The sequence below is a fragment of the Falco biarmicus genome, chromosome 12 (assembly GCF_023638135.1).
Source record: "Falco biarmicus isolate bFalBia1 chromosome 12, bFalBia1.pri, whole genome shotgun sequence".
NCBI lineage: Eukaryota > Metazoa > Chordata > Aves > Falconiformes > Falconidae > Falco > Falco biarmicus.
Window position 1 is genome coordinate 31,955,266 of NC_079299.1, and position 14,092 is coordinate 31,969,357.

A 14,092-nucleotide genomic window follows, 5' to 3' on the forward strand; every position below is an offset into this window, starting at 1 on the left:
TGACATTTTAAAATAACTTTATTTTTGATCCTCTTTCAAAATCAGGGTTTAACATCATCAGAAATGAAATAAGAAACTTAACCAGCATATTTAGTTTTAAAAGCATTTAATGACATAGCATATATTTAACAGATAGGGTAAAAGTCTAGAGGTACAGTTCGATACAACTGAAAGCCAGTTCCAGTACTACTCTTGACTACAGGCCCAGTCATTGAAAGTTCATTCCTATTAAATGTAATTTTTGATTGTGCAGTAAGATGGAAATTTTTCATTACAATAGTTACAGTGACAGAGAAATGCACACTATGTATCAAAGAGCAAGGTAATGTAGCAAAATTATAACACACAGTGCTGCAGCTGACAAGCAAGTAACCATTTGAGTAACATTACTTTTCCAGTAAATGCTTCAGTTCCACTTTTACACTTATCCATGATTTTAAAGGGTTTATTATACATCTAGTCTTATTATACTTTGTACTAGAATTATCTGAAACATACAATATAATGTATTTCAGCAAAAAAAAAAAAATTTGAAATTACAGATTATTTAAAACTGTATCAGTCTGCTAATCCACCTTGTACACCAACATTCTTATCTGTCGTACTTGATGCAGAAAAGCTTCAGGTTGTGTTAATAACCAATGCCAGGATATAACTGGTTTGTCTGTAAGTCAATGCATACCTGCACTCTGTTACAGCAAAGATAATACACTATCATTTTAATAAATGTTAGAATTGTAATGGGAGGCTCTACTAGTCAAGACTCAGCATAACAACCTTAAATGGAAGTAAACGTTTTTGAAAATTTGTACATTGTTTTTTGATGTGCACAGTAGATTCGAAAGCACCGCTGCCTTGCATACCAATAGCACTAGGAGTGGGTTATTTTCCAAGACAGCCTCACAAAATTGAGGAACAGTTTAAATATTAAGATCTAATCTACATTAACTTCATTAAAAAAAAACAAAACAAAAACAAAAACAAACCCCCAAAACCTGGTCCTCCCTCTCCTACAGAAGCTGCCCAATGCACCTCATACATTTGTAACTTTAGATTCTTTTTTGTTGGCTTTTTATTTTAAAACGCTCTATAAATAAAAAAATGTCAATCACATTGAGGAACATGAGGCACAGAGAGTAACGTATTGGTTCTGAGCTCGCATGCTGGAATTCCACTGGAACGGTCAGAGAAGTGCAGTGTGTGGAGATGGAGTTCACTTCTTTTTACCAAAAAGGCTGAATCTTTTCTCTTTGTCTTTCTCTTTGTCCTTCTCCCGCTTGCCAGGGCTGGACTCGCTGGTTATTGTGACGCTGGCAGGCAGGGTCTGGGCACGGCTGGAGGCTGGAGTGCTCTGGGTGGTCGGGGACACTTCGATTTTATCAGAAGAGATAGCTGATGTGATGGCCTGAATCCACGTGTTCATCTCCTCCTTCAAGAAGCACCAAAGGCAGAAAGCTGTTACAATCTGCGTGTCACGCGCCCTCTCTAATTCACTCAGCATTGTGGAAGGGGAACAGACAGAAGTGGGAAATGAAAGGAAACACCGTCCTAACTCGTCATCTGGCACTCCTCTGGTTACGCACTGGCAGAAGGCATCTACTAGAAGCTGCACCTGAAAAGCCCAGCTGCCCAGGTGGTGCCAGTGGGAGCTGCTGAATCTACGCATTATGCACACGTATGCACAAGACTAAAGACCAGGAAATCAAAGCGCACCCCTGAGCTCTTAGCAGCTATTTTCTTCCTGCTGTACAAAAGATCAGATACCACATCTGTAATAAACAATATGAAAAACAAACTTACATCGTCTTTGGCTTGGAAGAGGTATTCGTTGCCATCAGTCAGTCTGTAAAGAAAAACAACCATCACGAATTTAGTTTAGCAGTAGTCACACTGCATCAACTCCTCCTTGCTTAGCTATGGTACGTAATCGGACTGAGACACACGGGACTGCACGGGACAGTCGTAACACCCACACGTGCACCAATACACCCCGACAACTCGTGGTTTGGTATCTTGCACTCAGGCAGACACAGCCACACACCCCACACGTTCGGGTCTCCAGACACGCTTATGACAGTGGATGTGTTCCAGTATGTCAGGAGGCACTGCAGAGGCTGCGATCTTCAGCAGCTGACGATTGCTGTTGCAGTACTTGCTCTTTCAGGCAGATCTTTTGGTTTTTTTGCAAAAGACAGTGTAAAACTTTATGTAATACTTCAAAAAGACAAAAGCCACAGGCAACACCCGGTTTTCACAGCTTTTGTGGAAACCTAGCAAAATTCTGCAGCTGCTCTGCTGTCATAACTACTGTGGTAGTGACTCTAAGAAACTACACTGTGTATTATCTATGAATAGCTGCCTCCTCACACTGAATGCCACAGTCTCCTTTCTCTTTTCCTTCTGTGCTGATTTGACTCAGATGGTTTAACTGGGATACATTTAACAATGTATGTGAAGATATATATTAACTAAAAAAAAAGACTGAACAACACAGGAGGCAGGGTCAGTGGGAGCAGTGTTGCAGGCTTCCTGATCTTCCCCCACAAAAGAAATAATTTTAAAATAATCTCTTTACAAAATGAAACTAATTATTAAATGGTAAAATACCAGCACAGACAGATACTAAGAAAAATATATTTCCTTCCTTTCTTCTTTAAAAAAATAAAGAAAAATTTTTCCAGCGTACTCTCCAGCGATCACAACTAGACATTTCTGTGAGAGATGTGCCTGCACACGAGGTCTGTGAAGACCTTAGTCATTGCAGAAGTGAACCTCTCAGATGTTCCACAACGTACCCTCTCTCAGCTGGGAGAGAGAGATTTGCCATGACAAGCTGGTGAACTCTCTGGGGACTCTCCTAATCAGAATGAGTAAAGAAAATATGCTACATGCCATTACCCGAGAGGCCTGCTGCAGGTGACAAGGTACTGTGAAAAGAAAGGCAATTGATTTTTCTGCTTAACTTTGTATTTGGAACAGCATATCTTTACATTATCAATTCAGAGATGTTTAAAATAGTATAAAGGATGAATCATATAGCTGCAGGCCTGTCCTTCAAGAAAGCTTAATTTCCCTAAATATTTGCTATATATTTCCCTATATATTTGCTATAAAGCAAATTTTCCCAGATATGGATTCTACCATCTCTAGAGGATTCCTCTATCAATATAAAACTACACGCTCCCCCTGCTCCCCAATCTCTATCTTGGAATACACAAACGGATCAGTTCATGAAGTGAGCCTCCTTTGGCAGAATTATTTAGTAGCTGTGTAATAGAAAAAAAAAAATTTAAATGTTGGCACTAAACGACTGATTGGTAAAACACACGCACAATTTTGGAACAAAAAGCCTTTTTTTTTTTAACCTCTGAACACAAAGGACTTCACGTATTTCAAAATTAGATGGTCTGTAACTAAGCTCTAGACCTGAAAACGTGATACATGTCTTCAGCAGTCTCCTACATTCATACTGAAAAATTAAACAATGGGCTTGATTTTGAAAAGAGCAGAACCACGAACATTCAGCTCTTTTCAATTACTTCCAGAAGGAGCAGCTGAAAAACCAACATTTTTAAATGCAGGCTCCTAACTTTAGGCATACATGTCTAGTCTTGTCCCAGCCATAAATAAAGTGCACTGATTATTTCAAACCTGTTTTGTGCTTGCTACCTTTGATAAATATACCATGTTTCAGTGTTGGGAAGAGCTTGTTCAGAAAAATAGATGCTGCAGTTAATATTCATGATCAGTTCTTAGGCTGGGTCCTCCCATGAATTCACACAGTGAACATACCCACCAGAGCTTTTACGGATGGCAAAATGTTTCAACAGGTTTACCTTAGCTTGAACACATGCTTTTTCTTTTTATAATCGACCGCTATTTCACAGACTGCTTCTTTCAAGCTGACAGGAATCTCGTTGTGGTAGGGGATGCCAGAAGCAGCAGCTTTCGAATCCTTGTAGAAGCCCATCTCTTGGTTGTTTATGACACAGTACACATTATGCCATGATCTTCAAGACACAGAAAACAACAGAAATATTTATCAATCTAATACTCTTACTTGCGGAACTGGAGAATCCAAACGATTATTTCTATAAGAAGTGGAGGCTCATTCAGTTTGAGGATGTGAATACATCCTACGCTGTCCTGTAAGCTGCAGACAGTGAATTCTCGCATAAAAGCACAACTTCAAGACAAAAGCACTGACTGTGAGCCAAATGGAATAGAGATTTCCAGCGCTCTGCAATAGCACACAAGCATATCCTAGCAGTGGGAGGACTGCTTGGCAGACTAGGCAGTTTGCATACGTGGGAGAGAAAATGATTGACCTTTTAATGACGGTGCCTTATTGTATAAGGAATTCTCATTGTGCTGCAAACTATCGAATGGATCAGATGTGAAATACTTGATTGTTACAAGTAGTCTTACTGGCATTATCAGCCTCATTCTCCAATACAGCTACAAAAGTCAATGATTACTGGAAATAAGGAGTCCCTAGATATTAGTATTGGTGGCTGTCACTACTTCAGAGTAGTCCTCTGGTGTGAACAACCCTAGGTCAAAAAAAATAATCATGGTAGTACTGTACTCATTTGCAACCTACACTCAGCTGTGCCGAGTATGTCGGTTCCTACCAAACCCTTAGAGATGTTGGTGGAGCTCACTGGCTTGCTAGTCAACATTTTCCTTGTCAGACAAGACATAAATCTGCTTCGCAGAGCTCTCTTGGGTCACAAAGGAGCCCAGTCTGCTTTTCCAGTGCAGACAGGAATCTCAGAATTTTGCCTGTTTGAGAACCGCAGGACTGGGTCCTTAGGAATGGAATCAACTATGGCACACAAATCATCTTCACCTGCATTTCTCTTCTGAACAGATTAGAGAGTAGGTGGGAAGTGCTAATGTGCAAACAGAAAATGTCAGAAGAATATGCACATTTCTATTCTCACACCTACGTGGTTTTCTTTTCTTGTAGTAACATACAACTTGAGAGATCTGGAATCAAATCCCACTACTGCCACAGATTCATCATGTGAAGTGGGAAACTCATGGCATCTTTACCCCTCAGTTTTCCACCCTCCAAATATGGGTAGCGCTGCATTTTCTACCACGCATCTTTAGATTGCAACTTCATCAAATATACTGTTCAGTCGTGCATATGCAGTTCCTACAACAACAGGAGCATAAGCCTGAAAGGTCTTTAGGAGCTGTGAGAAGACAACAGCAGCAGGGCTAACATTTACTGTCTTATGTCCTGGTGAGTTCGGACGCCGTTATCTGCGTTATGCACTGAGTACTTTACCTGCTCGAGGCTTTCTTGCTGTGCGTCTCCCATTCATGTTTGCGATGTAAGAAGCCCTCCATCTGAGCTGAAGGAATCTCCTGTGTTTTGGCTGGTAGGGTAGCAGCAGTCTGGGCCTGGATGGCCGTCTTGGCTTTGCGGTCTGCCGTTGGAGAAGGAACAGGACTAGACTCTTTCGAACTTGTCCTCTGCTCTGCAGCTCCATTGACCATTTCGTTTGTTTCTGCGGTTTCTGCCACCTAGGAACAGTGGGAAAAAATGTTCATCTAGAAGCCTCACACCACTGAGTTATCTTGCAGTTAATCTGTTTCCCTGCACAATGTGGCTGTGTATAAACTTTGCCTGGAGAATGACACAGGCCAGTAAGTTCTTTCTCACACTCCATGGAGACACAGAAGGCCAAGGAAATTAGAAGGTATGAATGGATTAGTACCCATTTTATAGGTGGAGAGACGGGAAAATAAGAGCAGCTAAACATCAGTGTGAATTTTACTGTGCTTTGCTCTGCTGGTCAATTCATATTCTTTTATATATTGTTATTCCTAAAATGAGAGCATTCAGTTCCGTTGCCAAGTACTCAAATGTTTGGAACAGTAACAATCACACTTTCTGCAAACCTAGAGGAACAGTAGAAGTTATACACATCAGCCACCTTAAATACATTTATGGCATTACTGGGATATTTCAAGTCCATAAAAGATATTAACTGTGAGTCAGCAGAAAAATATGTCAAAATTGCCCAGGAGCATTTACAAAAATGTGTGCAATTTATTGTTTCTGTAAAAGCTCCTTTCCCGCTTTCCCCATTCCCCTAGTGACACAACAAAATCAAAACATGCAGAAATTAGAAAAGATTACACCATGCATTTCATCTCCACCATCCCAGTTAGGATATTGGATCTTAAAGACAAGGGAAATGAGGTCACGTGTCAATTCATCAAGGTCTTTTTCAGACTTGCGTTATTAGGTGGATTGGATTTTTGTTAAAGGAACTGAAAACCACCACAGTCACACAACATCACACAGCTATTTACTCCCAAACAAAGACAGAACCAAGGCCTTGCCCATCACTTGCTTTGTTGATCGCGTTGCCTGTCGCACTGTGATCGAGATAGCCTAGAGAGCAGCCATGTTTCCAGCAGCTCTGACTGGTCAAGCTGTCGACGTCTTCAGGAGCCATTCATCCAAAAATCATTTAAATTGGAATCCTAATGGCTATAAGCTTTTGAAATGCAGCTTGGTCCCAGTTTTGGTGTGTTTTTTTCTTGTACCATTACTTTGACATGTAGAGCCGTTGGTAGCAGCTCAGGAGTTACACAACCAGTGTGTAGTATTATTATTATTAGCAAGTTACTAAAGCTTAGTGCTGCTAATGCTCTAGTAGATTACAAACGTTCTGGACTGGTTTTATGCAGACAAGCAGGTATTTGTGAATGGCACAATAATTAGACATTCCCACTTCTGCACATGGCCTGGACAATTCAAAAGCAGCCGAATTATTATGCAACAAACTAAATTTTGCCACCATTTGCTAGAACTTCTTATACCTGCCAAGTATACGTTATTGTACCTCACACCTTTGTACCTCACACATCGGCCTAGGAAGATCTAAGTGTCGACTTGCTATGAATATGGGAAGGATTGGTTAACTGCCTTTAAGCAATCTAAATCTCCAGAGTACAGACACTACACCACTAAAACAGGGAAAGAATCACAGCTCACATTCCAATTCAGTTGTTTTTTCACTCTGTCCCTAAAGACATGTAGCCTTACAGCCTAGTCTGCAAGAGAAAACATCTACGCTGCACTGTTATCCAGTGGAAGTAAAAATCAATGCTGCTTCTTCACAATTAATAAATCTAAGCCATCAAACCTCACTATTTGTATCCAAATCTCAAAACAGAACAAAAATGTTGCGTTAAAGGGGGGAGAGGGTAAATAAATAGATGAGGCTGAAGATTATCCAAACACTGCCAGCACAGCTACTATAACACAGGTAATGAAATAACCAGTGATTCACCAAAGAAAGCTCAATTAATCAACCACCGCCAGTGCTGATCACCAATGGCCAACAGACAGCGTTCAAGAAACAGGAGAGCCCTTGGCAAATCTTTCTGACCAGAGACAGTGCCTGAACCGCCAACTCTGCTTCTCAGCGGCTGGATCCCTGTCTAAGCCACATGAAGCCTTTGTGACCAGCAACCAGGAGTTACAGAGACCTCCGTACCTTATCTCAACAACTTCCATAAATGGCCCAGAACTACCTGTCACCTAAACCGATGCTGAAAGTAGCATGTTTGCTGTAGTGATACCGGAAAGATGTGAAATTACTGGTTTTGGGGTACCTATAACCACTAACCTGAAGCAAAAGAGGCCAGTTTCAAAACAGCTGCCACTGCACAGCTTCTAAACATGCTTTTATGGGAAATAACTTGTAATTCAGTGCTGCAGTTTGCAACCCTGTGTTTCTAAAAGATAACTGCCAACTTTAATCACACAATCAGACCTGTAACTTCTACTTAAAACTCAACTCTACTGATTGTAAAAGGGCTACGAAAGCCTTTCTGATGCTCTTTCAGGTTTTATTTCCTTTTCATGTGTTATCTACAATTAACAGAAAACAAGCAAAATGAATCTGAGTCATCAAAAGCTATGCGAAGAATGTGTCATGAAAATAGAGAAAAAACAGGAGCTAAACAAACTTTAATGGAAACATGCATCGGGCATGCAGAGACAACGCAACGGAGGACAAACATTAATAGCAAACTGTACTGTTACAACAAAACAGTTCTCACGTACATGAATTCAGTTTTCTTAATCGTGACTGAGAGGTTAGTTGCAAGTGCTTTAGTGGCTAAAGACTACTCTTGAGATACTTAAATCAGGACTGTAACATGCAACAAGACAGCTGGTGACAATGACTGGAGACATCCCTTCTATTCTCGTAGTGCATGAAGCAACTTTATATTCAGTTCACCAACTTAAGACTCTGCACCACAGCTTGAATAACAGAGATCTATTTGCCTTTTTCAGATGCAAAGAGATGACAGCCCGTATATTGCTCTGGCATAAGTACCACTTCAATGTTTTAAGCCAGTACCATAGGCTGTAATAAATAGGTGAAATCTTACACTTCTTGTGCCTGAAATGATGACCTTAATCAATAACTTAATTCATTTTTCTTCATCATAGAAGTGTAATTTTTATATGAAAGTGTACTAATACAAGTAAAAAAGTGCACCTATATAAAATGCTTTTACATACTACTTTTTAGCCAGAACACATCTAAAGGCTTCCCAGATGGTGGAGTCTGAAGCTACAGCTATACTGCTCTGAGAACTGTCATACTCTTACAGGCACAGAGAGCCAGCACTGGTGTAGGTAGTCACCAGATCATTTGCATAAATTTGTAACTTTTAAAGGCATTAAGAAGCTATATGTTGTTATCCTGACAAAAGAAAAAAAAAACAACACATGCATCATGAAGTGGAAAGACAAGTTACAGCAGCAGTACAATTACTGAAGCACATCCTTTCAATCACCTTTCTCACTTTGCAAGCTCAGCCAATACAGAACAATTCAGCTGCACCGCTCAGCTAGTTGTCAGAAGTCGAAATTCTGATCAACAGCAGCATATCTTGCACCTCAAATCAGAAATAACACAGCTGTGCACATCTGATGTATTGCAACAGAAGATTCAATGAACCGAGCTAAAAAGGTCTCGTGAAAGACTGAAGCGCAGATGGTGAAGATTAACATGGAAATGCTTTATGTATCATTGTATTAAAAAAAAAAAAAAAAAAAAAGCAGCACATGGGTGATGTATAAGGCTGTGGCAACCAACAAGATGATGACGATGATGATCTGGGATGTGCTTGCAGGCCACCTCACGTTCCTTGCCACAACTATATGTAATTCCATAAACATTAGAATGTACAATAGACAGCTCACTTCACAACTTAAAATTACAGATGAGCCAAAAGGCTTTAAATTAAAGAAGGAAAAGGGCAGAACTGCTCAGCATCCTGCAGCATTGACAGAGTCTGTGTGCAGACCCAAAAGTTACTGGGATGGGCTTTTTGAAAGATAAAGCTTATGCTGAAAGGCATTTCCTCCCCGAGCCCTAGACTGAGGCCGGTGTTTCCTTTGCAGTATGGGTAAGAGCTCGAATCTCCACCACTCTGAGCCCACCAGGAGCCCTTCCTGCACTTAGTATCACCTCAGAGAGTGAGGTTCAAAATCGTAAGAAAAAGAAGTGTCATTTTTCTCACCACTGAAAGCATTAATTGAAACAAGTAGGCTTTGCAGGAAGGTTATGGAGAGGTAAGGCAGTTTTCAACTACTGTGTGGCGTTAACTGTATATACATATTTACTGGTATTTTTATGGCTGCACATTAGGATTATTGGCATGCATCCTGACTCCACTGGGACATCCCCTATCAAGAAGGAATGAGTAAGGCATGGCCCATTCAGCCTCCATCTATACAAAATAAAGAGCTGGGATCTTAGACCAATGTATTTTATTTAGTTTTTAAAGATAAGTATCACAGTCTCTCCATAAGGGTCCGCACCCTGCTCTCATTTCTACCACTGTCTCTCTGATATCATAAATCAAATTGCTGTAGTGTGAATTAGACAGGACCAAGGCAAAACGGGGCCCCCAGAATAGCTGTTCAGCAAGATCACAACTCTTCATGAGGACTAAATACCAAGATAAATCTAGATACTAGTTTTTAATGTTTTATTTCACGTTTATTTTTATCTGCAGTCAATGAGTCCATTCTGCATGGAATGTTACACAACTAACCTTAAGGCTTTTATTTGTCGATAGTTACAACTCTCCCCTCCCTCCCAGCCTTTACTGCTGAGCTCACCTGCATGTATTATCTTTGGCCTTGTAAATAACTCGCTTGCTAATGCAGCTGATTTAATAATGTTGCCGTGCTGAAACCTGTTAGTATAACTCGATGCGTCATACCTGTCAGATTCTAGTTCTCTTCTTCATTATGATGTAATCTCATTAAATCTCAATTACTCATATAAAGGACGATTTAGCTGGAAAATCTTAATACTATTAGCGACATGAAAAACTCACAGTAAATAACATGAAATAAATGTGTCACCTTAAAGGAACTGAGTGTCAGTGGGGAGATTCAAATAAACAAGGATTAAAGTGAAGCAAATATATCTCCAAGGGGCTGCTAATTAAATAAAAGTCAACTGATGGGAAGGAAGAGAAAAGCAGCAGGGAAATCTGAAGTCAAAAGATTAAACCAGTACCAGTAAACCATACTGAAAAAAGGTGTCTTTTGCTGCAAATGATTCTGTATGTCACAGTCCAGACCACGACCGGTCATTGGCTGTCCGTCTGCTAATAAAGTTTTTGTAGTTTTGGTAGGTTTGGGAGCGGTAACTAACCCGTGGAGATTCCTGGTCTGATGGCAAACCATTTTGGGAAACCTGTTCTCCTTTTGTCCCATCCCTGTTGGGAGAGAAGAAAAAGAAGAGAAATTGTATTAAGTTCCTGAAAGTCACCCAGCTTTTTCACCAAAATGAGATCTTTTGACTGAACACTGCACACCTCAGAAATTCAAGCAAATTGCTAAAATCCTCAGGCCCAGCTGAATAACCCCAATGTTACATGAGATCAACCCAGACTTTTCTGACAGTTACCTTACAAATAAGCCTACTCCTATCACATAAGTAATTTTATAAATGTTAGTGTTCCATGGACACGGCTTGAATTCTACCTGTAACTGATGCTCATCAAAGAAAAAAGCCATGACTGTTCAGAAATCTTAATTCATAACATAGGGGGTGTAAAACCAGCATTCTTACTTTAGGGCCAGGTACACTTCAGCAGTTTTAACACTGCATCGTGATGAATAATTGGAACATTCAGCTTGGGAGTGAATTCAGGTGTCTGGAAAAGGTCCTGCCCCTGTAAACCAACAAGTCTTCTAGAAAGGGTCACATTACAAAACCATACAAGCTCCAGGCTCTCCCTTTACAGTAATTCTTCAGCCCAAGAATTCTGCCTGAAGAAACCACACGAAGCACGCAGCTCAGCTTCCCGCATCCTGGGCTTACCATTGCTGCTGGGAGTCTGCATCCTCTGCAACCTTTGGGCTGGGCTCTGGAGTGGGCGGCTGTCTCTTCCTCTCCTCTTCCTCTTGCTGTCGACGTACTTCCAGAAGTTCCAACTGAGAAATGCAACATTTTGTGCATTTAAAAGCACTGCACATTTTGCAGGAGCATTTCTAGAACTAAAAGTTACTCTGTACATTTTTCTGAAACATTATGGAAATTAAAGCTAATTGGAATAAAACTTGAAGGCATCAGTCTTTAAAAAATCATGCAAAGTTTGTTGCACTGAATTTGTCAGTAAAGACATACAGTATCAGACCCTTTAACATCAAGTGGAGTGCCCGGGCAGCAGCTCACCACTGTCCAAGTTTCTTTTCTAATTCATCCTATTAGAACAAAAAACACAAACAAGAAAGCAGCCCAAGCTATTAGAATATTGAAAAGTGACATCCTCTTGTCTGCTTGCCACACATAGAAATAGTGCTCCACATCTAAATCCCTGAAATTAACCACCTAAATAAAACCAGCCTGATTTTTGCGGATGCTGAGAAGCATCAAATTCATTTTGTCTGCAGCTGTGACACTCAGTGCGTGTGAAAAATCAAGCCACTTCAATTTTAATGTCTAAAGTAAAATTATTCTCCAAAGATGGTAACATGCTCTCCAAACATTAATTACTGACATGGCAGCTGTGCTCAAAATTTTTGGGGGCTTTTTTTTTCTTCTGCTTATTATGTCTTTCTAGGGGACAATAGAGCCTTGTACTGCAGCAGTCAAAACACAACAAACATTTTTGTTGAACCCCCCTCCCCTCACCACTGTCTCCTCGCACTGTCATCTTTAACCAAAAGTAATTTCAAGTGTATGGATCTGTGTCTTCTCCACTCAGAATCCCCCTTCCCTTTTAGCAGCACAACCCGTATGGCAGAGGGCTGGAGCAAACTGCTCTGCTCCTGCATTGGCTTCCGGGTCACCATCACTCCTGGGCCCGGACAGCTCTTGCTGACTACCAAGGTCATTTACCATTTGAGTTTTTTCCTTGCAGATTGTTGAGTTCAAACTAACCAGAGAGGGTTTTAGTATTGTTGGAACATGAAACTTCAGGCTCTGGGTGATTGGCTAAGGTTGGTCAACAAATGGAGATTAGGCTGGTGATGCTGGGCGTTATTCCGAACAATCAGCTGGCACCAATATGAAGGAGAACGAAGCCAAAACAGGTTATTCTCGCCCATAGCACTCACCGTGGTCAGTCTTTCCAGCGCTGCAAATCTCTCATCCCAAGTAGCTGCAGATTTTTCAAATGCTTCATGCCGCTTAATTAATTTTTCCACTTCATCAACACTTTGACCTATTTCACGACTAGACAGGTAGGGTTCCTGTCCCAGCAGCCAGGCCTCAGCCACACTTGCATCTCTTGAAAACTGGTGTACCTCCAAAACTGAGCAAAGAACGTACAGGTATCAGCACCATTAATGTCAAAAAAGTAAATGTATTTGGCTAAGTATTTTCCTTAACTAAGCTCACTAATCGTTTAAAAGACAGAAGATTATCCTGTTGGCTTGGCTTTGGGGAAAAAGAAAAAGTTAAAGCTCACCCTCACTCCTCCTACAGACTATTTCATTTTGCAAGTCCAGTGTTTCCTTTTTTGTTTCCACTAACTTCAGAGCAGAAAGCCTGTTATCTGCTGGTTTTCTTCCTCAGACTGCCCTGCCTACAGAACAGCTAGACTGTAGGCTGTAGTTCCCTGTGGCAAGCAGTATTTCTGTACTTTGTGTCTGTCTACAGTGCTACAGTCCCAGGTTTCCTTCCTTCTGTCTTCGCAGCTGAAAAAAAGCTTCCACTGTTTTTGTGAACTGGATCAAGCAATTTTGAAGAGTAACATGGCACAAACACCCAAACTGAGGGACAACTGCCCATGCTATTGTATTTCTTAAAGCCTGCTGAGGCTCAGAAAAAAACAAAGAATGTATACGTAGCGGCCCAGAACCCCACGAAACAACCACACTGCACTACATGTCTTGAGATCCTGGACAACTGCCTGCTGCAAAGGCCTCAGTCTGTTTATGAGATGTGGATCACCTTGTTAGGAGTATCAGAACTGGGTGGTTGCTGCTGGCATAAAACTTGCAAAACACTGCAACGCTTAAAAGTACACCTTTTGTCAGTAAACTGCTCATCAGCACCCTAGCCTCTCAGGTAACACTGGCACGTTACACGTGTGAGGTAGCAGGGCTTTACATCTCCCTATTTTTCAGTAGTGCATCCTTTGCAGATACACGGTTGGAATGTGACACCTGCAAAATATGGTAGATCTATCTCACCTAGCTCTAAGTTTGAGCATATAGACTAAGACCTTTGGTGCAGGTTTCCTGGTTTCAAATTCTCCATTATTTTACAATCAATAGGTGTGAATCTTAAAGCAATTACTGTACAAACACTTTCAAGCACTGTTAATAAAAAAGTAAGGAGCTGCAGTTGTCAACGCTCAGAAAGATGCAGTGAAGAGAAAGTTAGACATGGCTCTGCCCAAAAGAAATCCAAGGATGTCCTTACTCAGTCTCAGCCACTCCCATCTGTCTTCCCATTTGTCAATCATTTCTTTTCTCTTTTCTGTCAGCTGCAGCAGCTTCTCCTTGATCTGGATGAAGAGGAGAATGCAGGACTGTTACACAAGCACCAGACAGCAGGCTCACCCGACCACACCG

General features: G+C 40.9%; 1 protein-coding gene across 5 annotated transcripts in view; it reads right to left on the reverse strand.

Annotated features, from left to right (window-relative positions):
- Nucleotides 1–14,092, reverse strand: part of SPTBN1 (spectrin beta, non-erythrocytic 1) — a 136,251-nt gene continuing 122,159 nt past the window's right edge. For all 5 annotated transcript variants that reach the window (XM_056356902.1, XM_056356901.1, XM_056356900.1 and 2 more), the window contains 8 exons: nt 13,941–14,025; nt 12,629–12,825; nt 11,391–11,503; nt 10,719–10,782; nt 5,300–5,538; nt 3,837–4,010; nt 1,801–1,843; nt 1–1,429 (listed from right to left, as the gene is read on the reverse strand). In XM_056356902.1, coding sequence (XP_056212877.1) covers nt 1,214–1,429; nt 1,801–1,843; nt 3,837–4,010; nt 5,300–5,538; nt 10,719–10,782; nt 11,391–11,503; nt 12,629–12,825; nt 13,941–14,025 — 1,131 coding nt within the window. In that variant the 3' untranslated portion in view covers nt 1–1,213. The remainder of the gene's footprint in view (nt 1,430–1,800; nt 1,844–3,836; nt 4,011–5,299; nt 5,539–10,718; nt 10,783–11,390; nt 11,504–12,628; nt 12,826–13,940; nt 14,026–14,092) is intronic.